The 24,490-nt window shown below is 51.3% G+C and overlaps 1 protein-coding gene across 1 annotated transcript in view; it reads left to right on the top strand.

Moving 5' to 3' along the window:
* The window catches only part of NGEF (neuronal guanine nucleotide exchange factor), a 48,097-nt gene that overhangs the window by 15,789 nt on the left and 7,818 nt on the right, over positions 1-24,490 (top strand). Inside the window, exons 4-7 of the mRNA XM_081243049.1 lie at positions 9,582-9,742; positions 18,773-18,925; positions 20,196-20,325; positions 23,182-23,256. Coding sequence (XP_081099175.1) covers positions 9,582-9,742; positions 18,773-18,925; positions 20,196-20,325; positions 23,182-23,256 — 519 coding nt within the window. The remainder of the gene's footprint in view (positions 1-9,581; positions 9,743-18,772; positions 18,926-20,195; positions 20,326-23,181; positions 23,257-24,490) is intronic.

Below are 24,490 nucleotides of genomic sequence, written 5' to 3'. Positions count from 1 at the left end.
ACCTGTGTCCCCTGCATCGGCAGGCGGACTCTCAACCACTGCGCCACCAGGGAAGCCCCCATTTATCATTTTTAAAGTAAATCTTTTGGATAAATAATTTATGCACCTGATATAAAGTTGAAACAGAGCAAACAGAATTACAGCGAAAATAGTTTCCCCCGCCAACCCCTGGCCCTCAGGGCCAGTATGTGCGTGCTTGTGCGTGCGTGTTTGTGTGTGTTACACAAATGGTAAACTCTATGTACACTGCTGTGTGCCTTGCTTTTTTGTTTTACTTAGCAAAATGTTTTGACAGTATTTCCAGATCAGCCCAGAGTTCCCCATTCTTGTTTTTCTTTTCTTTTCTTACTTTTTTTTTTCTAGCTTTATGGACCTCCATTGTTTATGATGTTCGATAATTTATTTAACCAGTCCCCTGTTGATGAACTGCAACTAGAAATGTTATGTATCAAGGATGTTCATTGCAGCATTATTTATAGTAATAAAAGACAGGTCTGTACAATGGAATACTATGGGAATTGCTAAGTGGAACTGTTGGGTTAAAGATTACATACTTTTTAAATTTTAAGAAGATATTGCCAAGTTGTCTTCACACTTCAGCTGTATGAGAGGGTGCTGGTTTCCTATCACCAGTGTGGTACAGCATCCAACGAGTTTATCTTGACCAGTGTGCAAGATCATAAATGATACTGTGTTGTGGTTTTACTTTGCATTTCTCTTGTTGTGAATGAGGCTGGCCATCCTTACCGGCATGTGTCTTTTAAAATTTATGTCTACTTTAGTGTGTACTTTTTTGTAAGTTATCTTATTAACCAGGTCATCTTGAGAAAACGTAACAATTGGCTTGTGATGTGTGTGAGCTTGCCAAGGCTTGGGTTTGGGCAGCTGGTGGTATGGAGGCACATTGGGCCCCCCAGGGCCTGCATGCCAACTCACATTTAATGTGTGATCCCTAGTTCCACAGCAACCCCGGGACTAGTTGAGATCACCCTGGGTGACGCTGAGGCCCTGTGGCCCCCGTGGAGGCCCCTGGTCTTGGCACTCCTTGCATTTCCCACACTGACTAGAGACCATGCTGCAGCAGAGCCTGGGCTCTGGAATCTGACTCCATCGTAATTATTTGAGGATGAGAGAGAGGCTCTAGGGGCTGCTTCTTAACTAAAAGCCTTTTCGGAGTCACTTCTGTCCACTCTAATGCCTCTGGGGTATGAATTACTCTTCTAGCCGCAGACGTGAGGAAAGCTTTGTGCGTGGACAGTAGGATCATGCGGGAAGCAAGGTCTGGCAGGGCAAGGATGCAGATCCACCCAGGGTGGCCGCTGCTGGCAACAGAAGGGCTCAAGGCCCAAAGCAGAGAGTAGGCACAGCCTCTGACGGAGGACACCGCTCCCCGGCTCCAGCTGACACCCCCAGAGGAGAGGGGAGGCAGCTCACCTGAGTGGCTGGGGCAGCCTCAGGCCCTCGGGGGCCACGGGTTTGTCTTTGGGGTCTGTGGTCTGCACAGGGGCTGAGCATCTTGAGCACAGGGCTCAGCCTACAGCCAACCAAAGTGGTCATAACTCCCACCAGCACAAGGGCACAGAGCCTGGACTGTGACGTCCCATGGCCTCTAAGGCAGCCTGAGCCCGAGGAGGGACCCCCCCCCCACAAACCCCTTGGCATTCTGGCCCAGCTTTCTGTCCATCTCCTCCTACCCTCCAGGTACTAACAGCAAAGTCCGGCATTGGGCAGGTGCCCTAACGCTTAGCACTCAAGGTGATAAGTGCAAAAGAAAGGTACCCGGGGAGGCTTTGGGGCTGGGGGCCCCCAGCCCTGGCACCAGGGGTCTTCAGACTCTGACATGCCTCAGAACCACCTGGGGATCTTGTTAAAGGACAGGTTATGCAGGGGGCTGGGGAGGTTCCTGGGGATCTGCATTTTCGCAAACACCTGTGGTCGCGGGACCAGGCTGAGAAATGCTGGGTTTTTTTTTCCTTTTTGCCTGGCTAAATCCTGTTGGCTCTTTGACTCTGACAGCCCCTTCCGGAGCCTTCTCTGGCTGCCTGCCTGCCTCCGCATCTCCCCCTGCCATGGCAAAGCCCCCTCCCACTCCACCGTGGGCATCACTGCAGAGCTGTCATTGGCTGTGCCCAAGCCACCTCCTCCCTGGTGTGTCTGTGTCCTTCTGTGTCCCTAGCATCAAGCCGAGCCACTACCTGGAGGTGGCTCTGGGCACGTGTCTGTGGCATGAGTGAGGTGGGGAGGGCAGGACAGCATCACGGACCCCAGCCCCCCGGCAGCTGTGGTCTCCTGAGCCGGCGACCTCCCAGGGGCAGGGATCAGCTCTTGGTCATCTCGGGAATCCCCAGTGCCCTCAGCCCCCAGCCCCCAGCTCTTGGGAGGTGCTCAGTAAACATTTGGAGTTTCCTGGGTGCTGCACCCAGGCCAGGCCTTTCAGGAAGCCACCTGGTAAAGGAGATGGGACACCAGACATTCAGGCCAGCAGGAGCCAGGGAAGGAGGACGAACGACGGGCACAGCTAACAGTGTCCTTGTAAAGAGACACAGACGGCCCCGAGGGGGACAGGCCTGGGAGCCGAGCCTTTGGGTGGAAGCTGTGAGTCGTGGGCACGACTCACCCACCTGTACGACCCATCAACCCGACGCCAGGCCTGGTTCGCATTTGAGCACTGGGTTAGAGGTTTTCTCTTAACGAACTTATGATCAAGCACCTACTTGAAAGCACCATGTAAAGCTAAAAAGATGATTAAGAACCTGGAAAGAACCTAGGGTGGGAAGGAAGTGACTTCTGCATAAATAACAGCAGACCGAGACCGACCTGCAAGGAGAGGGGCTGCCAGCCTGGCGCCACTGCAGGCCTGCAGGCTCACGGGAAAGCCCGGGCATTTCTGTGGAAGGGCGTCTCTAGCAGGGCGGTCAAGACATAGAGCCCTGAGGTGAAAAGGATGGGGTGCGAGCCTTGGTTTTGCCACTCACTGGCTGTGTGGCCTCGGCACTCTCATCTGCACAGTGGGGATGGTTGGATGACCTCCAGGATTGCTGTGAGGACGGAGGGAGGTGACACGTTGGAAGTACTCAGCATTACACCAGGCACGGGTTAGGAGTTGGACAAATGGCAGCTGTTACTATTATTTGCCCGCTGGTGCCATTTTTCTGATAACCCTGCCTAGACAAGGTGGAGAGAACAAGGACGTTTATAGCCACTGTTTACCAATGAAGTGTCACACCCATCAGTGTGTCTCAGACAGGAAGGTACTAAGAGAGAAATGTAGCCAAGAGTTTCCTCGATTTGGAGAGAAAGTGATGCCTAAACTGGCAAAAGGGCATCGGGGAGTGCTCAGCAGATCTTGCAAAACAGCCTTTTACTCCCCAGTGTGATTTTTTTGGAAGCAGTACATGCTGTTTTACAGAATATTGATGAACAGTCATCATTCTGGTCTGAACCTCCCCAGTGACCTGGGAGCCTACTGCAGAGAATGTCTCCTTTCTCTGGACTCTGGTCCCAGGCCTCGTTTACAGCAGTTTGGAATAATGTCTAACGTTGCCTTGTTCCTTGAGGGATGTGTGTCCTGTGTCAGGAGGGGCCCCCTGCCCTCACCCTCCAGTCCATGATCTGGGCTGCCATAACAGAATACCTCAGACTGGGTGGCTAACCCACAGACATTTATTCTCATAGTTCTGGGGGCTGGAAGTCCAAGATCAGTGTGCTGGCAGGGTTGGTTTCTGGTGAGGCCTCCCTCCTTGGTTTGCAGGTGGCCACCTTCTCACTGTGTCCTCACATGGTCTTTCCTCTGTGTATGTGCATCCCTTACACAGAGGTGTGAGGTGTCTGTCCCTCTTCTTGTAAGTTCACCAGTCATATTGGATTAGGGGCCCACCCTTCTGAGCACATTAACTGTAATTACCTCTTCAAAGGCCCCATCTCCAAATGCAGTCACACTGGGGGTTAGGACTTCAACATGTGAATTTTGGGGGACACAATTCAGTCCATAACAGGTGGGAAAATGCAGGCTACCTGAGAAGATCCTTTCTGTACATCTGCTCAGACAAGAGCTTAGTCCCGGCCACTGTAGACAGTCTGTCCTGGAAGGAACCTGGGATGCAGGAAGAGGTGAAGGTGCCTCCTGGGACCCTTAGGGGTAGGGGGATGCTTTTGCTTCCTGGCTCTGCCAATGACACACCAGACAACAACAGTAGTGAAGGGAGGTGGTGGGTATAGCGTCTGTCCTCGGTCAGCCCGCTTTTGTCTCTGACCCCTGGTGACTCAGGCCACACAACAGCATCATAATAAAGGTTATGGCATCAAAGATCACTGTGAAGCATTCACACCAAGGCCAGGAAGCCGAAACCAATCCAAATCGGGATAGAATGACCACACACGGGGTCCACAGAGAATCTGAATTGTAAGGTGGAGACGGTGCAGGTAAAGAACAAGGCAAAGGACTGTTCAGCCTTGAGCTTCGCTGATGCTGTAAGAAGGAAGGACCCATACCAATGGGGACATCAGGGTGGAGTGTGGAGGCCAATGATGTGAGCTGCCTGCCCGGACCACGAGGACCCGCGTCGGAAAATGAGATACCACAGGCTGAACTGTCTTAGATCACGGGAAACTGTGGGTCAGTAAACTGAGTTCTTAACGGACAGTGCTCTTTGTGTGTTAGGGGCTGTTTTTTCACTTTCTTTGATCAGAAGCAGACTTTTCTTGGTGTCCTGGCTTCCTCTTTCATCCCCTTGCTGATGGGTCAGGGGTCTCTTCTGTTTCTTCAAATGCACTGCTTGACTAGGGTGATCCAGGTGGGCCTGACCCAGGGCCACTCTGGTCCCAAGGCTGCGTGAGGGCCCTGAACCCAAACAGCACCGAGGCCTGGGCTGCGTCGGGAGAGGGGTCCTGGTTCTGTGCATCTATGGGGCATCTTCTGTTCCGTGGGGTGCGGGGCTGGCCTGGGGTCTGCAGGCTCGGAAGTTTCTGGACTCCCCCAGGGAAGGGGAGATGCTCACCGACCAAAGCTGGACCCTCTCAGCTCAGGAGACTGTGGCGATGGTCTCAGCTGGAACTCCGGTGATTTCTCTGATACGTTGTTTCCTTTTTTTGGAGAAAAATCTAAGTTTACTGAGAAAAATATAATCCAGTTCTTCCCAAGCCTGTGGGGAGACAGGCATGGCTTCTCATCCACAGGCCGGCGGGGGAAGCGGCAAGAGGAAGCGGCGAGCGCACGTGCGGAGCCCAGGAGCATCGAGCGGCCCCGGGACTCCGGAACGCAAGGCTGTGTGGTGCTGGTCCACACGGCGGCCAGCAGGGTGGACTTAAGACTCTACACAGAAGCCTGCTCTGTCCCCACGTGACCCCCCTAGTGGCCTGGCCTCCAGGCCCCTCCCCCAGCTCCCTCTCCACCACCCGTCTCCCACCTCCACCTGGTGTCCACACCCCTGCTCTGAACGGGTCATACTTTGGCACTCAGACCCAGTGTCACCTCCTGGTACAGGCCCTCCTTGACCCCTCTGGCTGGAGCTCCATCAGTGAAGCACTTGAGGCCCTGTGAAGACGACACACAGATGTCGGATGGATTACGACCCCAGACATCTGTCTGCCAGGTGCTTTGAGATGGGCCGGCTCCAGCTGGGCCTTTCCTCTGGGGACTGTGGTCCTCATTCTGCACACGTGGAAACTGAGGCTTAGTGGGACGAAGTGATTCTCTGGCTAACTCCAAGGCTGAAACCTTGACAGCCCTGCTCCTCGGCGGCCTGTGGCGGACACCAGGCCCAGCACAGCCCTCACTGGCTGCAAAACCACCTGGACTGGGCCCCTCGAAGAAAGGTCCAGAGCTGACCGGCTCTTACCCTTGGCAAAGAACCCAGGAGGGAGTTGGGCTTAGTAGCAGCGGGGTTGGAAGAAACCCAGGAAGCATAACATGACTGTTGGCGGATACCAAGTGGAATAATCCAGCACTAAGCACCAATGGGAGACCAAGCTGTGATTCGGAAAATTCGGGTCCATCTAACCGAGCTCCCGAGGATAACGGTCCTGTGTGAGCCCTGCAACCCGGCGGTGGGCAACGCGGGACCTTAGCCAGCCGGGCCGCAGAGCAGTGGCTGCTTTCACCAAGGAGGGATTCTCTGCAGTAAGTAACTCACACACACACACACACACACACGCACACACTGACATATACGCAGTCACGCACACAGTCACACGCGTATATACACACTCTCATTGCTCACACACACCTCTGCCCGTCTGCTCGTAGCATCCCTCACACCCAACGGGATGCATTTTACTCCTGTCTGCTCTGCCTTCACTGCCCCGGGATGGAAGCAGGGAGTTTGCTGTGTTCACGGAGGAGGAGTGCCGGGTGCCTGGACCAGTGCTCGTCGGCGTTTGTGGACGAATGAATGAACGAAAGAGTGGATGGGTGAGCAGGGCCTGAGTCCCTGTTGGCTCCACACGCCATGCAAAGGCTTGAATGACTGAGAGTGAAAATAACATTGATGAGGAAAAGACGACCACATTGATGTGGCAAATAGTTTGACATATAAAGACAAACACCCTGGAAAACAAAAATCCACGGATGACTAGTCGCCTATAAACGGAGAAAGGGGGTGAGTTTGTGGTGAATGGGCACAGCCGGGATCAAGGAGCAGTGATTCAGGCCCAACGCCCGCTGCATGTCAGCGGCTGAGAGGCCCACCTGCCACTGCCCGGCGGCCCCCGACCCCTCGTCCTCCCGGGGACCAGGATGGTGATGCTCTCAGGGGTCTGGGCACCTTTCCCACGTGTGATCCCACAGCTGTGCCTCACAGGCCTCGCTCAGGGAGACGTTTATCTGCGGGGTTGCATCCTGGGCACGGTGGTGTTTTCCCCTCTTGGTATCTGCAACACTCATCTGTCTCCGTTTGGGGTGTTTTGTTTTATTTCTTTTAGTTATATTTGCTTAGAACTTGCAAGCTGTAATGGCCTGACATTTTCTTAAGAAACTTAAATCTAGCAGCAGGAAAGTGATTTTTGTTTTCAACATCTGTAACAGAGATGCTTCCAGGAACTTCCTGCCCAGCGCGGTCTCAGCCTTGCCAGGCAGGGCTTGGCTGGACGTTGGCGGAACAGAGGGCGGGGCCTTCCGTGCGGAGGCCTCAGCTCTGCCGTGAGTGAGGCCGGCGGGATGTGCTTTGTGTGGTTTCGTATCTTTAAGCAGACCGAGCATCTGTGACTTGGGGACAGTTACAGAGAGGCCGCCAGCCCGTTTCAGTGCCTCCTCTCACTGTGTTGAGTGAGGCACAGACACTAGGGGACTGGTGGGCTCTCCTCTGATGGCGGCCCACGGTCTGTCATTTGTGGGCCACCCTGGGGTGAGCTCTGTATGAACTTCCTCAGTGGTGCTGGGCAGTTTTATGCTGTTAAGCATCCCCAGCTTACAAATATGTCGCTTATTTTAAAGTGCTTTGCCAGGTTGGCTGTTTGCCGGAGCTTTGCAGGGAAGCAGCAGAACGGCTGCCCAGCAGGCCAGGCCACCTGCAGACACCATTGAATCCCAGCTCTGCCTGCGTCTAAGTCACAGGGGTGGGTACTGGTGGGCCGAGCCCAGAACTTGGAAAAACCTTGGGTTGCATCTTCCACACCCTCCAGCAGTAACTTTGGGGCATTACTTAACCTCTGCATCTGTTTCCTTTTAGTGAAATGTGAGCTTCTGTGTGTCCTTCCTGGGGGACCAGTGAGGATGGAACGGGAAAGCGCCTTGTGTGTTTGGAACACGTGCTGGTCCTCCCTCCCCCTTCCCTTCCCTGTCTCCCTTCCTTCGACCATCCTTCCTAGCCCCGGGAGCACTAGCTTTCGTGGCCAGAGCCTTGAGCCCTGCCTGGGTCAGGGTTCTGGCCAGTGGAAGGATGGAGGACCCCAAAGGGAGTGAGATGTGGGGTGGTCGGGACACTGGGAAGGGACCAGGGCCCCCTACACTCATCGCTGTCCCATCTCCCAGCCCTGCTCTGTCTGTCTGTGTTTGTTTCCTGGGCCTGCAGTAAGAAATGACCACAAACTGGGTGGTAATTTACTCTCCCCCAGTTGTAGAGGCCAGAAGCCTGAAATCAGCGTGTTGGCAGTTCTGCCTCTTTCCGCTTCTGGGGGCTCCTGTTCCTTGGCTTGAAGCAGCATCACTCCAGTCTCTTCCTGTGTCCTCACATGGCCTTCTTCCCTGTGTGTCTGCCAGATCTCCCTCTGCATCTCTCCTGCAAGGACACCTGTCGTTGGATTTAGACCCTCAATCCAGGATGGTCTCCTCACCTTGACATCCTTCACTTACATCCGCAAAGACCCTTTTGCCAAATAGGTTCACATTCACAGGTGCTGGAGCTTAGCATGTGGACGCAGCTTTGGGTGGGCGCACAGTTCATCCCACTACACTGTCCCTTTTGGGCAGCCACCGTGGGCCCAGACCTGAACCCACCCTAACTGAGGAACAGCAGAGAGAGATGGGGGAGAGGAAGGTGAGGGTGGTCTCAGGAAGGGTCATGGGTTTGCTTGAGAGTGAGGAAGGAGGGTGAACCAGCAACTACTGCCCTTGCTTCACAGATGACACATGAGGGAACAGAGGTCCGGTTAGTTTGCTGTTTCATAGACTCAATAATCAGGTGATAAGCATGATAGAGAATGAAGGCACCTCCAAAAAGCTTATCAGATTATAGATTTCTTTCTCTGTCTTTTTTCTCTCTTTTTCAAAATGAAAATTGCTTTATCGATTACATTATAAAATAAGACCATGGGGCTTCCCTGGTGGCGCAGTGGTTGGGAGTCTGCCTGCCGATGCAGGGAACACGGGTTCGTGCCCCGGTCTGGGAAGATCCCACATGCCGCGGAGCAGCTGGGCCCGTGAGCCATGGCCACTGAGCCTGTGCGTCCGGAGCCTGTGCTCCGCAACAGGAGAGGCCACAGCAGTGAGAAGCCCGCGTACCGCAAAAAAAAAAAAAAAAAAAAAAAAAAAAGACCATGAAAGAAACAATATATGTTCAGTCTTCAATTTTTAGACAATTGAAAAGGTAAAAAGAAAAGAGTAAAAGTCACCCCCAAACTCCACCCCCTACTGACACCTGTGGTTGACATTATGGCCTGTTTCCTTCCAGACATTTTTCTGGGCATGTAGAAGTGGGGTCCTTCTACTGCTGACTCTCTCACCCATTCCGCACCAGGAAACAGTCCTGAGTCACCCTTAGCAGCTTTCGGGAGCCCAGCAGATGGCTGGCCCCTAGTGTTTGACCTTGTTCCGTACTCGGACACGAGGCTATCTCCGGCTTCACTATTGTGAACGGGGCAAGCGGTCTTGGCCGCAGATGGCAGCGCCCTTGCCAACGCAGACCCCGACAGCAGTCTTCTTTCACTTTTAAAACTTTTGCATCCAGGGGCTTCCCTGGCGGTCCAGTGGTTAGGGCTCGGCGCTTTCACTGCAGGGGGCACAGGTTTGATTCCCAGCTGGGGAACTGAGATCCCGCAAGCCGTGCATGGCGGCCAAAAAACTAAATTAAAATAAAACCTTTGCATCTGTCTGAGAGCGGGGGGAGACGAGTCCTGGGTGCTGACCGCTGGCCCTCCTCATGTCCCAGGCCATGTTCGAGCTGGTGACGTCCGAGGCCTCCTACTACAAAAGCCTGAACCTGCTGGTGTCCCACTTCATGGAGAACGAGCGCCTGAAGAAGATCCTGCACCCGTCCGAGGCGCACATCCTCTTCTCCAACGTGCTGGACGTCATGGCCGTCAGCGAGCGGTGAGCCTCCGCCCCGGCCCTCGTGGGGCCCCTTCCTGTCCCTCCTCCTCGCCTGGGGCACGTCCGGGGCTGGTGGCACTGCCTGTTAACTCTGGCTTCTCTGCTTTTGTATGTTTGAGATTTTCTGTAATAAGATATAACTAAATACATAGATCCAAAGATCTCCCAGCAGCGAGGCCCGTTGCGTCCCCCTGGACAGGACGGCTGCCTGCAGGTCCCTCCTGGCCACGCAGGTGCTCCGTGTGTCTCCCACACTCAGGCACATCAGTGGCGAGTGTCACGACCTGGTCCGGGGGTGTCCGTGTGAGCTTCTCTTTATCCTGACCTCACAAGGCCCTGGCTTGGTGTGTGCGGGGCCTGAGACCCTCTGAGGGCCAACGCGGAGCACGGTCCTGGATTTACACTTTCTCGTCTCCGGTTGCGTGGTGTTTGCAAGAGTGTGTGGAGGTGGCGATTGGGACTGTACTTCTTTTGCCTAAAGAAGGATGGGATGAGCTTAAGTGGAGGAGGAATAGACATCTATTGACTGATTATTGCAAAGAAGAAATGAACTCCAGTCATGCCGTTAGGATAAAAGATCCATTTACCCTTTTCACTGTAGCCTGGGGAGGTTTGCAGCTAAAAGTGCAGAACTCAGCTTTTATGAGCTGGTCCGTCCCCGCCTGTTAGATGTGAAATAGCACGCAGGCAGCAGCAAACCCACACCCGTGTGTGGCTCTCCATGGACCCTCCCGAGTCGGTCCCCCTCCACATGGACACCCCACCTTTCCGTTTGCAGCCCCCAGATCCTTGTGGCAGCCCCCCACCCGATAGGCTCAGGAAGGCGAGAGCTGACTGAGACCAGAGCAGCCTCGGAGACCCCTCGGTCTCTGCCGCTCACCCCCACTGGGGGAGGGGTGTCTATTTATTTTTGTATTTTTTTTTAAAGTTTATTTATTTATTTTTTTAATTAGTTTCTGCTTTATAACAAAGTGAATCAGTCATACATATACATCTGTTCCCACATCCCTTCCCTCATGCATCTCCCTCCCTCCCACCCTCCCCATCCCACCCCTCCAGGCGGTCACAAAGCACCGAGCTGATCTCCCTGTGCTCTGCGGCTGCTTCCCACTATCTATCTACCTTACGTTTGGTAGTGTATACACGTCCATGCCTCTCTTTCGCCTTGTCACAGCCCACCCTTCCCCCTCCCCATATCCTCAAGTCCATTCTCAAGTAGGTCTGCGTCTTCATTCCCGTTTTGCCCCTAGGTTCTTCATGACATTTTTTTTTTAATTCCGTATATATGTGTTAGCATACGGTATTTGTCTTTCTCTTTCTGACTAACTTCACTCTGTATGACAGACTCTAGGTCTATCCACCTCATTACAAATAGCTCAGTTTCGTTTCTTTTTATGGCTGAGTAATATTCCATTGTATATATGTGCCACATCTTCTTTATCCATTCATCCGATGATGGACACTTAGGTTGTTTCCAGCTCCGGGCTATTGTGAATAGAGCTGCAATGAACATTTTGGTACATGTCTCTTTTGGAATTATGGTTTTCTCAGGGTATATGCCCAGTAGTGGGATTGCTGGGTCATATGGTAGTTCTATTTGTAGTTTTTTAAGGAACCTCCATACCGTTCTCCATAGTGGCTGTACCAATTCACATTCCCACCAGCAGTGCAAGAGTGTTCCCTTTTCTCCACACCCTCTCCAGCAGTTATTGTTTCTAGATTTCTTGATGATGGCCATTCTGACTGGTGTGAGATGATATCTCATTGTAGTTTTGATTTGCATTTCTCTAATGATTAATGATGTTGAGCATTCTTTCATGTGTTTGTTGGCAGTCTGTATATCTTCTTTGGAGAAATGCCTATTTAAGTCTTCTGCCCATTTTTGGATTGGGTTGTCTGTTTTTTTGCTATTGAGCTGCATGAGCTGTTTATAAATTTTGGAGATTAATCCTTTGTCAGTTGCTTCATTTGCAAATATTTTCTCCCATTCTGAGGGTTGTCTTTTGGTCTTCTTTATGGTTTCCTTTGCTGTGCAAAAGCTTTGAAGTTTCATTAGGTCCCATTTGTTTATCTTTGTTTTTATTTCCATTTCTCTAGGAGGTGGGTCCAAAAGGATCTTGCTGTGATTTATGTCATAGAGTGTTCTACCTGTTTTCCTCTAAGAGTTTGATAGTTTCTGGCCTTACATTTAAGTCTTTAATCCATTTTGAGCTTATTTTTGTGTATGGTGCTAGGGAATGATCTAATCTCAAACTTTTACATGTCCCTGTCCAGTTTTCCCAGCACCACTTATTGAAGAGGCTGTCCTTTCTCCACTGTACATTCCTGCCTCCTTTATCAAAGATAAATTGGCCATATGTGCGTGGGTTTATCTCTGGGCTTTCTATCCTGATCCACTGATCTATCTTTCTGTTTTTATGCCAGTACCAGACTGTCTTAATTACTGTAGCTTTGTAGTATAGTCTGAAGTCAGGGAGCCTGATTCCTCCATCTCCGTTTTTCGTTCTCAAGATTGCTTTAGCTATTCGGGGCCTTTTGTTTTTCCAAACAAATTTTGAAATTTTTTGTTCTAGTTCTGTGAAAAATGCCATTGGTAGTTTGATAGGGATTGCATTGAATCTGTAGATTGCTTTCGGTAGTAGAGTCATTTTCACAATATTGATTCTTCCAATCCAGGAGCATGGTATATCTCTCCATCTATTTGTATCATCTTTAATTTCTTTCATCAGTGTCTTATAGTTTTCTGCATACAGGTCTTTTGTCTCCTTAGGTAGGTTTATTCCTAGATATTTTATTCTTTTTGTTGCGATGGTAAATGGGAGTGTTTTCTTGATTTCATTTTCAGATTTTTCATCATTAGTGTACAGGAATGCCAGAGATTTCTGTACATTAATTTTATATCCTGCTACTTTACCAAATTCATTGATTAGCTCTAGTAGTTTTTCGGTAGCATCTTTAGGATTCTTTATGTATAGTATCATGTCATCTGCAAACAGTGACAGCTTTACTTCTTCTTTTCCAATTTGGATTCCTTTTATTTCCTTTTCTTCTCTGATTGCTGTGGCTAAAACTTCCAAAACTATGTTGAATAAGAGTGGTGAGAGTGGGCAGCCTTGTCTTGTTCCTGATCTTAGTGGAAATGGTTTCAGTTTTTCACCATTGAGGACAATGTTGGCTGTGGGTTTGTCATATATGGCCTTTATTATGTTGAGGAAAGATCCCTCTATACCTACTTTCTGCAGGGTTTTTATCATAAATGGGTGTTGAATTTTGTCGAAAGCTTTCTCTGCATCTATTGAGATGATCATATGGTTTTTCTCCTTCAACTTGTTAATATGGTGTATTACATTGATTGATTTGCGTATATTGAAGAATCCTTGCATTCCTGGGATAAACCCCACTTGATCATGGTGTATGATCCTTTTAATGTGCTCTTGGATTCTGTTTGCTAGTATTTTGTTGAGGATTTTTGCATCTATGTTCATCAGTGATATTGGCCTGTAGTTTTCTTTCTTTGTGACATCCTTGCCTGGTTTTGGTATCAAGGTGATGTCGGCCTCGTAGAATGAGTTTGGGAGTGTTCCTCCCTCTGCTATATTTTGGAAGAGTTTGAGAAGGATAGGTGTTAGCTCTTCTCTAAATGTTTGATAGAATTCACCTGTGAAGCCCTCTGGTCCTGGGCTTTTGTTTGATGGAAGATTTTTAATCACAGTTTCAATTTCAGTGCTTGTGATTGGTCTATTCATATTTTCTATTTCTTCCTGAGTCAGTCTTGGCAGGTTGTGCATTTCTAAGAATGTGTCCATTTCTTCCAGGTTGTCCATTTTATTGGAATAGAGTTGCTTATAGTAATCTCTCATAATCTTTTGTATTTCTGCAGTGTCAGTTGTTACTTCTCCTTTTTCATTTCTAATTCTATTGATTTGAGTCTTCTCCCTTTTTTTCTTGATGAGTCTGGCTAATGGTTTGTCAATTTTGTTTATCTTCTCAAAGAACCAGCTTTTAGTTTGGTTGATCTTTGCTATCGTTTCCTTCATTTCTTTTTCATTTATTTCTGATCTGATCTTTATGATTTCTTTCCTTCTGCTAGCTTTGGGGTATTTTTGTTCTTCTTTCTCTAATTGCTTTAGGTGCAGGGTCAGGTTGTTTACTCGAAATGCTTCCTGTTTCTTAAGGTGGGATTGTATTGCTATAAACTTCCCCCTTAGAACTGCTTTTGCTGCGTCCCATAGGTTTTGGGTCGTCGTGTCTCCATTGTCATTTGTTTCTAGGTATTTTTTAATTTCCTCTTTGATTTCTTCAGTGATCACTTCGTTATTGAGTAGTGTATTGTTTAGCCTCCATGTGTTTGTATTTTTTACACATCTTTTCCTGTAATTGATGTCTAGTCTCATAGCATTGTGGTCGGAGAAGATACTTGATACAACTTCAATTTTCTTAAAATTACCGAGGCTTGATTTGTGACCCAAGATATGATCTATCCTGGAGAATGTTCCATGAGCACTTGAGAAAAATGTGTATTCTGTTGTTTTTGGATGGAATGTCCTATAAATATCAACTAAGTCCATCTCGTTTAATGTATCATTTAAAGCTTGTGTTTCCTTATTTATTTTCATTTTGGATGATCTGTCCATTGGTGAAAGTGGGGTGTTAAAGTCCCCTACTATGATTGTGTTACTGTCGATTTCCCCTTTTATGGCTGTTAGTATTTGCCTTATGTATTGAGGTGCTCCTATGTTGGGTGCATAAATATTTACAATTGTTATATCTTCTTCTTGGATCGATCCCTTTATCGTTATGTAGTGTCCTTCCTTGTCTCTTCTAATAGTCTTTATTTTAAAGTCTATTTTGTCTGATATAAGAATTGCTACTCCAGCTTTCTTTTGATTTCCATTTGCATGGAATATCTTTTTCCATCCCTTTACTTTCAATCTGTATGTGTCTCTAGGTCTGAAGTGGGTCTCTTGTAGACAGCATATATATGGGTCTTGTTTTTGTATCCATTCAGTCACTCTGTGTCTTTTGGTGGGAGCATTTAGTCCATTTACATTTAAGGTAATTATTGATATGTATGTTCCTATTCCCATTTCCTTAATTGCTTTGGGTTCGTTATTGTAGGTATATTCCTTCTGTTGTGTTTCTTGCCTAGAGAAGTTCCTTTAGCATTTGTTGTAAAGCTGGTTTGGTGGTGCTGAACTCTCTCAGCTTTTGCTTGTCTGTAAAGGTTTTAATTTCTCCATCAAATCTGAATGAGATCCTTGCTGGGTAGAGTAATCTAGGTTGCAGGTTTCTCTCCTTCATCACTTTAATTATGTCCTGCCACTCCCTTCTGGCTTGTAGGGTTTCTGCTGAGAGATCAGCTGTTAACCTTATGGGGATTCCCTTGTGTGTTATTTGTTGTTTTTGCCTTGCTGCTTTTAATATGATTTCTTTGTGTTTAATTTTTGACAGTTTGATTAATATGTGTCTTGGTGTATTTCTCCTTGGATTTATTCTGTATGGGACTCTCTGTGCCTCCTGGACTTGATTAACTATTTCCTTTCCCATATTGGGGAAGTTTTCAACTATAATCTCTTCAAATATTTTCTCAGTCCCTTTCTTTTTCTCTTCTTCTTCTGGAACCCCTATAATTCGAATGTTGGTGCGTTTAATGTTGTCCCAGAGATCTCTGAGACTCTCCTCTGTTCTTTTCATTCTTTTTTCTTTATTTTGCTCTGCATCAGTTATTTCCACTATTTTATCTTCCACCTCACTTATCCGTTCTTCTGCCTCAGTTATTCTGCTATTGATCCCATCTAGAGTATTTTTCATTTCATTTATTGTGTTTTTAATCGATGCTTGATTCATCTTTAGTTCTTCGAGGTCCTTGTTAACTGTTTCTTGCATGTTGTCTATTCTATTTCCAAGATTATGGATCATGGAAATAGAATCTTGGATCAGCTTTACTATCATTATTCTGAATTCTTTTTCAGGTAGACTGCCTATTACCTCTTCATTTGTTAGGTCTGGTAGGTGTTTATCTTGCTCCTTCACCTGCTGTGTGTTTTTCTGCCTTCTCATTTTGCTTATGTTACTGTGTTTGGGGTCTCCTTTTTGCCGGCTGCAGATTCGTAGTTCCCGTTGTTTTTGGTGTCTGACCCCAGTGGCTAAGGTTGTTTCAGTAGGTTGTGTAGGCTTCCTGGTGGGGGGGACTAATTCCTGTGCTCTGGTGGTTGAGGCTCGATCTTGTCTTTCTGGTGGACAGGTCCACGTCTGGTGGTGTGTTTTGGGGTGCCTATGGCCTTATTATGTTTTTAGGTAGCCTCTCTGCTAATGGGTGGGGTTGTGTTCCTGCCTTGCTAGTTGCTTGGCATAGGGTGACCCGCACTGTAGCTTGCTGGTCGTTGACTGAAGCTGGGTGCTGGTGTTGGGATGGAGATCTCTGGGAGATTTTCGCTGCTTGATATTATGTGGAGCTGGGAGGTCTCTTGTGGACCCGTGTCCTGAAGTTGGCTCTCCCACTTCAGAGGCACAGCACTGGCTCCTGGCTGCAGCACCAAGAGCCTTTCATCCACCCGGCTCAGAGTAACAGGGAGAAAAAGTAGAAAGAAAGAATTAGTAGAAGAAAGAAAGAGAGAGGGAAAGAAAGGAAGAAGGGAAGAAAGGAAGGAAGGAAGGAAGGAAGGAAGGAAGGAAGAAAGGAGGGAGGGAGGGAGGAAGGATGGAAAGAAAGAAGGAAAGAAAGGAGGGAGGGAGGGAGGAAGGAAAGGAAGAAAGACAGGAGGGAGGGAGGAAGGAAAGAAAAAGAAAGTGGAAAGAAGAAGGGTGGGAGGGAGGAAAGAAAAAGAAAGAAGGAAAGGAGGAGCGGAGGGAGGGAGGGAGGAAGGGAGAGTAGGAAAAAAAGAAAGAGCAGGTAAAGTAAAATAGAATAAAGTATGAAATATAGTAGCGTTATTAAAATTAGAAAGTAATTATTGAAAAAAAAAACAAAAAAACCGGACCGATAGAACCCTGAGACATATGGTGGAAGCAAAGCTATACAGAGAGAATCTTACACAGAAGATTACACATACACATTCACAAAAAGAGAGCAGGGGGAAAAATCAAAAATCTTGCTCTCCAAGTCCACCTCCTCAATTTGGGATAATTCGTTGTAAAAAGAGGAAAAGGGCGAGAAGTCTGAAATCTTGCTCTCTAAGTCCACCTCCTTAATTTGGAATAATTCGTTGTAAAAAGAGGAAAAGGGGGGAAAGTCTTAAATCTTGTCCTCAAAGTCCACTTCCTCAATTTGGGATGATTCGCTGTCCATTCATGCACTCCACAGACGCAGGGCACATCAAATGGACCGTGGAGCTTTAATCCGCTGCCTCCGAGGCTGCACAGAGAGATTTCCCTGCCTCTGCTCTCACAGCTCCCGGGTCTCAGCCTTGGACCTGGCCCCGCCTCTGCGCGTAGGTCGCCGGAGGGCGTCCGTTCTTCGCTCAGACAGGACGGGTTTAAAGGAGCCGCTGATTCGGGGGCTCTGGCTCACTCAGGCAGAGGGGAGGGAGGGGCGCGCAGTGTGGGGCGGGCCTGCGGCGGCAGAGGCCGGCGTGACGTTGCAGCAGCCCGTGGCGCTCCGTGCGCTTTCCCGGGAAAGCCGTCCCCGGGTCTCGGGGACCCCGGCAGTGGCGGGGTGCACAGGCCCCCCGGAAGGCGGGGCGGACAGTGACCCGCGCTCGCACACAGGCCCCGCGGCGGCGGCGGGCCGCGGCGGGCGGCGGTGGCGGCGGCGGCGGCGGCGGGCCGCGGCGGCGGGCGGCGGCGGCGGCCCACGCCCGTCTCCGAGGTCCGTGCCTTACCCGCGGCTCGCGCCTGTCTCCGGCGCTTCCCCAAGCAGCCCTCTTAATGCCCTCTCCTCGCGCACCAGGAAACAAAAGGGAAAAAAGTCTCTTGCCTCTTCAGCAGCTCCAGACCCTTTCCCCGGACTCCCTCCGGGCTAGCCGTGGTGCACTAACCCCTTCAGGCTCTCTTCCTGCCGCCAGCCCCAGTCCTCTCCCTGCGCTCCGACTGAAAGCCGATACCCGAGCCTCAGCTCCCAGCCCCGCCCGCCACGGCGGCCGAGCAGACAAGCCTCTCGGGCTGGTGTGTGCCTGAGGGCACCGGTCCTCTGTGCCAGAATCTCTCCGCTTTGCCCTCCGCACCCCTGTTGCTGTGCTCTCCTCCGCTACTCCGAAGCTTTCCCCCTCCGCCACCTACAGTCTCCGCCCGCGAAGGGGCTTGTAGTGTGTAGAAACCTTCCCCCCTTCACGGCTCCCTCCCACTGGTGCAGGTCCCGTCCCTATCCTATTGTCTCTGTTTATTCTTTTTTTCTTTTGCCCTACCCAGGTATGTGGGGAGCTTCTTGCCTTTTGGGGGGTCTGAGGTCTTCTGTCAGCGTTCAGTAGGTGTTCTGTAGGAGTTGTTCCACGTGTAGATGAATTTCTGATGTATCTGAAGCATGTCCTTGCCTCCTATCACACTGGAATCCCATCAAGCCTTCAGGCTTCCTACCAGCTTACAGGATGGAATCTGCTGGCGTCTCCCCGCTTTTCCCCTCCATTAATGGCAGGGTCCCAATGTGTACTTGCGACCCATGCTTTTCTCAAACCAGTGCTTCTCCCGTTTAGCGCGCGCCAACCCCCCTCGCGGGCTCCTTGCAAAAGACCTATTTTTGTATTTATTTATATTTTATTATGGAAAATCCCAAACATGCAGAAGTAGAGACACCAGTGTCACGAGCCCACACTTCAGCATCTAGGTTCCGCCAGGGGATCATTCTGAAGCAGATCCCCATCGTCAGCTCACTTCAACTGTAATCGCAGCAGTATGGATGTAAAAGATGAGGTCTCTCCCTTTTAAAAATGCTCCTGATGTCACTACCCACCTCAAAAACTGAACAAGTAATTCCGTGATGTGACGGAATGTGCCCCCCTTGCTGGGACCTCCTCCTGTCGTGTCGGTTGGTTTGGTGGAGACGTGTCCCGAGTCTCCGCAGCCAGCCACCCCTAACCCAGCTGCTGCCCGCTGCAGCTTTCTCCTGGAGCTGGAGCGCAGGATGGAGGAGAACATCGTCATCTCAGACGTGTGCGACATCGTGTACCTCTACGCCGCCGACCACTTCTCCGTCTACATCACCTACGTCAGCAACCAGACCTACCAGGAGAGGACCTACAAGCAGCTGCTGTGAGTATGACTGGGCAGCGGGGCCATCGCGCAGGCGTGGCCCCGGCGGCCCCCTCCTCTTGTGCTGACACTGAACTGTGGTCCCTGGGTCTCTGCTTTCCCAGGACAGCATCCAACTCCGGCACGTTCTGGGGCTTTCGGTGTCACTAGGGAAATGTTGACCCCGGGACAGTCAGCCATGGCGCCCACTGGACCTGTGTCCAGATGGCCGTGCAGAGCTCTGTGAGGTTTAGAAAAGGGAGCTTGAGGCCAAGAGGACAACTCGAGGCCCAAGACGGCAGGAAAGTGGTTTGAACTAGAGACAAGGCAAGGGTTGCGGGGAGGGAGTCTTTTTGGTGGTTCTCCAGCAAAGCGCTTGAATTTACTAATCTGCCCATGTTGTAAACTTTCTTGGGGTTTCCGTTGATGAGAGAGTTTTTTAATTAACTTCCCTCTTTTGAATTCTTCACATGTCTGTACCACGTTTCAACCACAGTTTAACCAGTGACATGTTCTTAGCACACTCATGGGCACCAAAGGGCTCTCCGAGTAGTGACCTCTGGACGTTATGCTTCGTTGGGTCTTTCCATCAAGCTGTGTAGTTCACTGGGGATGTTTTAAAGTTTGAGTCTTCAGGGGTTTGGGTGTTTTACATTTGGGGTTTGAAACTGGGACTTGAGGGAATCGGGATGCCAGTTTTGAGGATGAACATTGAAAAGACAATCACACAGGAGAATAGGATTCTAGATGTTGCAGTGCCCTGGTGTGGCCCGTGAGAGCAGACTCTCTGGGCCTGAGTGCCACTTCCCTAATGATGGGCAGTCCAGGGCCCACGTCTGATCTCCAGCAGTGGTTCCCACTGCCCAGCCCGTCTGCAGACGAGACATCCCCACCTGGCAGGAGTAACACAGGTTCTCCCTACAGCCGTCTCCAGCCTGCTGCCTGCTCCTGTCATTACGTGGGTTTACCTTGCCACCGTTTCCTGCTGGGTAAACCATCGAATTCTGCGTCTGATTCATAGTCTTGGCCACGCAAGGAATTCTTGCCCTCCCACACACAGCATATTTTGCTAAGTCTTCTTGGGCCTGGCGTGTGAAGTCACTATTGTTACTTGACTTGTACATGAACAGTTTATTTTCCATTAAAAAAAAAAGAGAGAGAAGAGAAGAAATCGACGCGTTTTCTGTGCTTGTGGGCTGTCTGGTTCTTAGGGGGCTGAGGACGGGGAGGAACCCCCTCCGATTTGCGCCTCCCATGAGCCAGAGACCTACTCTCTTGTCTGTGTCCCCAGCCAGGAGAAGGCAGCCTTTCGGGAGCTGATCGCGCAGCTGGAGCTGGACCCCAAGTGCAGGGGGCTGCCCCTCTCCTCCTTCCTCATCCTGCCTTTCCAGAGGATCACGCGCCTCAAGCTGTTGGTCCAGGTACCAGCCTCTCTCCCCTGACACACGCTTCTCCTGCTGCAGGCTGTTCCCTTTGGTCATTCCAGGCTGGCTTTCTATTTCCAGAAGTCCATTTGTTCCACAAATCCTAATTAAGCTCCTACTGTGTGCCAAGCAGTGGGGGACTCAGCCCCTGCTTCCACAGAGCCACACTCTGGGGGAGGGTGGGGAGAGAGACACACACACACACACAACCAGGAAGTGGTCATGGCTGAGGACGGTGAAACAGAGTGACATGATGGTGGTGACTGCCTGCCCACTGCCAGTCGGGGGATCAGGAAAGACTCGGCTGAGTGACATTTAAGTTAAGACTTGGCTGACAGGGAGGAGCCATTCATCTGACAGGGAGCTGCTTATGCAAAGGCACTGGGGCAACAAGGTTCACAGACGGGGCGGCCAGCGGTGAGCTGGGGGAACATGATGGGAATGGGTGTGCACATGTGGGCAGAGGCTGATCAGGGGCCTAAGGAGCCAGGTAAACATTGGGTTCTATCCTCAATGTGATGGGGAGTCATTCCATCTAGTTGACGCTGGTAAGAGCTCAGAGCAGCTGCCGTGTGGAAGGTGTCGGGCAGGAGGGCCAGAGTGGAAATGGGAGAAGGGGTTAAGGAGCAATTAAAGAAAGGTGGGTTTGTGAAGGCTGGGGTGGGAGATCCTGGAGGGAAATCAGTGAACTGAGCTGTGCACTTGCTACCGTGAAGAGAAAGGGAAGGAGACTCTTCGGTTTGAGCGGCTCAGGTGATGGTGCTGTTTCCCGAGATGAGGAAGGTGGGGTTCAGTGTTGGACCAGCTGAGCTTGGGAGGACTTTGAGCCATTGCATATCCAAGTTTAAAGTCAAAGGGAGAAGTCAGGGTGTGAGCCCTCGGCATCAAGGTGGCATTTAATAGGACAGACCACCAAGGATGGAGAGAAAGGCGTCCCAAGACCCAGCCTTGGGACATTGTGCCCGAGAAGGAACGCAGCAAGGGAAGAGGCAGGCCAAGAGAGCTGGAGTCAGGGGAGCCTATAGAGGGTGAGATTTCCCGAAAGGGCGTCTGCAAGAGTCAGGCTCCAAGCAAGACAGGGCGGAGAGCCCTTGTGCCTGCCGCATGCTGGTGGGTAGAGGGAGCCCCCGGGCCACCAGGCAGATGAAGTGGGTGGTGTGGATCCTGCTGTGGCTCAGAAAGGAATGGGCTGAGACGCTGACCTGTGACCCACAGTTAGGGGAGGTCAGAGGTCAAACAGGCGGGAGGCCAAAGGCCATGGGCAGCTAGTTCCACAGGAGAAGGGCAGTGTCGGAAAGGAGAGGTCGGAGGCTGGGAGGAAGGGGCTCTCGGAGGCCAAGGACCAAAGAAACCCAGACAGGGGGCAGTGGGGGGAGGTGCATGGCACGGTGGGAGAACAGCTGGGACCAGCCCACGTCATAGGACGCTGCGACTGAAGGAGTTGCATGTGAATTTTTTAAACTTGGAAACAATGAAACAGAAGACAGTAACATTTCCTAATTATGCAGATAAAAAAATTTATAGGAAAAGAATATATAGTGATATATTAAAAATCTTAACTTCTGGATGATAAAAACCAACAAAACTAAGATCAAGACCTATCTTAATGTTGTCACAAGGAGAACGGTGGCATGGGGTGGGGGGTGCAAGCAGGGGGACTGAGGTTCAGAGGCAGCGTGTCTGAGGGGTGAATGTGGGCGGGGTGCTCCAGGTAGACCCGCCAGTTACCGCAGGAGGTAGGGAGGGGCCCACCAGAGAGGAGGCCAGTGTGGAGGGCTTGTGCACCAGGCTGAAGAAGCCACACCATCCTCTGCCTGAGGCCAGGAGCAGGACCTGGTCAGATAGGGTTTTATCCCAAGAGAAAAGGTGGAGCCTGAGCCATCCTGTTCGCTGAGAGATGGATTTGGGAGTCGGGGGATGGTTACAGGCAGGGTTGGTGACCCCATGTTGGTGGGGGGGAGGGTAAGGAGGCATCGGAGCTGACTGCGTGTGTCTGGCTTGGCTGGCAGGCAGAGGCGGGGCAGGTGACCGCACAGGGGAGGCTGGGGGCCTGCAGCTGAGGGACGTCCAGAGGCAGGAGGGATCTGGGTCTGGTCTGGAGCTCAGGAGAGAGTGGAAAGGATGCCCAGCATCCTGGTGTCTGGCTGGCAGCAGGTGGCTGGGGACGTTTGTGCCACCACATGGGGCAGCTGGGGGGAGGTGAGCTGTGCTCAGACGCACCCAAACCTCTTCACGGAATGAGAGCAGATCAGAAATATGGGCACGGGAGAACTGTGAGGCGGAAACCAATGCAAATGTTGTAATTTACAGGCGAAACTCAAGAAAACCCAACCACTGGAAAATAGACATTTTTATCAATAAGACCAGAGTTAACGAAGCCTCGGGGTCGTTGCTACTTGGCTTCAAATGGTAGTCCCACTGATGCTGCTGCAGACATTGAGCTCCCCTCGGGGACAGCCAGCCCCGAGCGACCCTTCCCTCCCTGTTGGGCCGCGCCCTCCCCCTTCCCCAGCGCACTTGGTTGCCCCCTTTGCTTCGGTCTTCGCTGTAAGGAGACTGGGGCTCGGGTTTGGCCCTCGGGTTTGGCCCTCGTAGTTAGTCCTCGTGCAGACCTTGACTTGTGGTTACCATCTTAGAGCCGAGCAAGGCTTGTGCGCGATGCTCGGCCCTCGGCTGGTGGAAGGTTCCCCCGCCCTCAGTCCGTAACCGGTGGGGCTCTTTGCTCCGGGTTGTTGCAGCAACACAAGGCTGTTTGGATCAGTGCGGCAGGGAGGCTGCCACTGCCAAAGGGGGCGGAGAGGGGAGGAATGGCTGTACGTGACGAAACTAAATGCAGACTTTGTCTGTGCTCAGAACATCCTGAAGAGGGTGGAAGAGAGATCTGAGCGGGAAGGCACTGCCTTGGGGGCCCACAAGGAACTGGAGCTGGTGAGTTGTGCTTCCTCTTTCCACATTTCCCCATCAGCTGTCTTCCTCCTCTAGACCCGCCTTCCTGTCCTGCCCCCTCCTGTGCCGGTGTGTCTCTGGAAGATGCAAATTCATTTTAATAGTTAGCAATCCAGAGAAGTCACTGGGTCCAAAAAAATAAGTCGGGTGGGCTTCCTCCTCACCCCAGGCTGCTGACGTGTGGGGTGGACCAGGCCGGCCGGGCACTCTTGACCTGCAGACATGTTCATGGACCCTCCCGCCAACCCCGCTCTGTGGCCACCCACAGGCCCAGGCACTCCCCTCAGCAGCCCTCGGAGGCCCGACGCTCGTCCTTACCTGTTTCCAGTGTCAAAAGCCATGGCTCTGGGCTTCCCTGGTGGCGCAGTGGTTGAGAGTCCGCCTGCCGATGCAGGGGACGTGGGTTCGTGCCCCGGTCTGGGAAGATCCCACATGCCGCGGAGCGGCTGGGCCCGTGAGCCATGGCCGCTGAGCCTGCGCGTCCGGAGCCTGTGCTCCGCGACGGGAGAGGCCACAACAGTGAGAGGCCCACGTACTGCAGAAAAAAGAAAAAAAAAAGCCATGGCTCTTGCCTCCCTTGCCGCGCTCTGAGGCCGGCTCTGGCTCTTCTTGGGCCCTGCTGCAGCTCTGCCCTGTGCGCCTCTCCGACCCCCCAATCCCGCTTCTCCCGGCCCTCGAGCTGCACCTCTCCTATCCCTGCGAGAGGACTCCCCGGCCCTGCCAAGCCTGGGCTCTTCCTGCCCAAGAGTGGAGAAAGCATCTCTGCTCCCGAGGATCCTCCTGGAAGCTGCCAGCAGAGCAGGGGCTGTGCGAGAGGGGTCAGTGAATGTGTCTGTTCCCACATGTTTGCCTTAAAGCAGCGCTGTCTCGTGTGTTTGGCTCCAGTGTGTCCGCTGGAGCTGCGAGCCCACTCCTGGCAGCCGTGCAGGGGCCACTCTGTCGTGCCGGTGACCCTGAAACGGACGAGAGCCTGGTGTTGGGAAGTCCTTTCCACTTAGTGTACCAGTGGCAGCGGCTTAGTAAAAGGACCAGCCCAGTGGGCGTCAGGTGGTGGTTCTAAGCCACGTGGAGCCACATGGAGCCACGAGGACTTTGTCGCTTAATACAGTCTTTTCCCCCCAGGGGCCTCTCCTCGCATCCCTCAGTCAGGCCAGTTGGCCTCCAAAATCCTCCTGGCAATTATACCCTTTGGATACTGGGAAAAACAGCACTCCCC

The sequence above is a fragment of the Mesoplodon bidens genome (genome assembly GCF_964165515.1).
Source record: "Mesoplodon bidens genome assembly, chromosome: 8".
Classification (NCBI taxonomy): domain Eukaryota; kingdom Metazoa; phylum Chordata; class Mammalia; order Artiodactyla; family Ziphiidae; genus Mesoplodon; species Mesoplodon bidens.
This window is presented reverse-complemented; position numbering and strand designations above follow the sequence as displayed.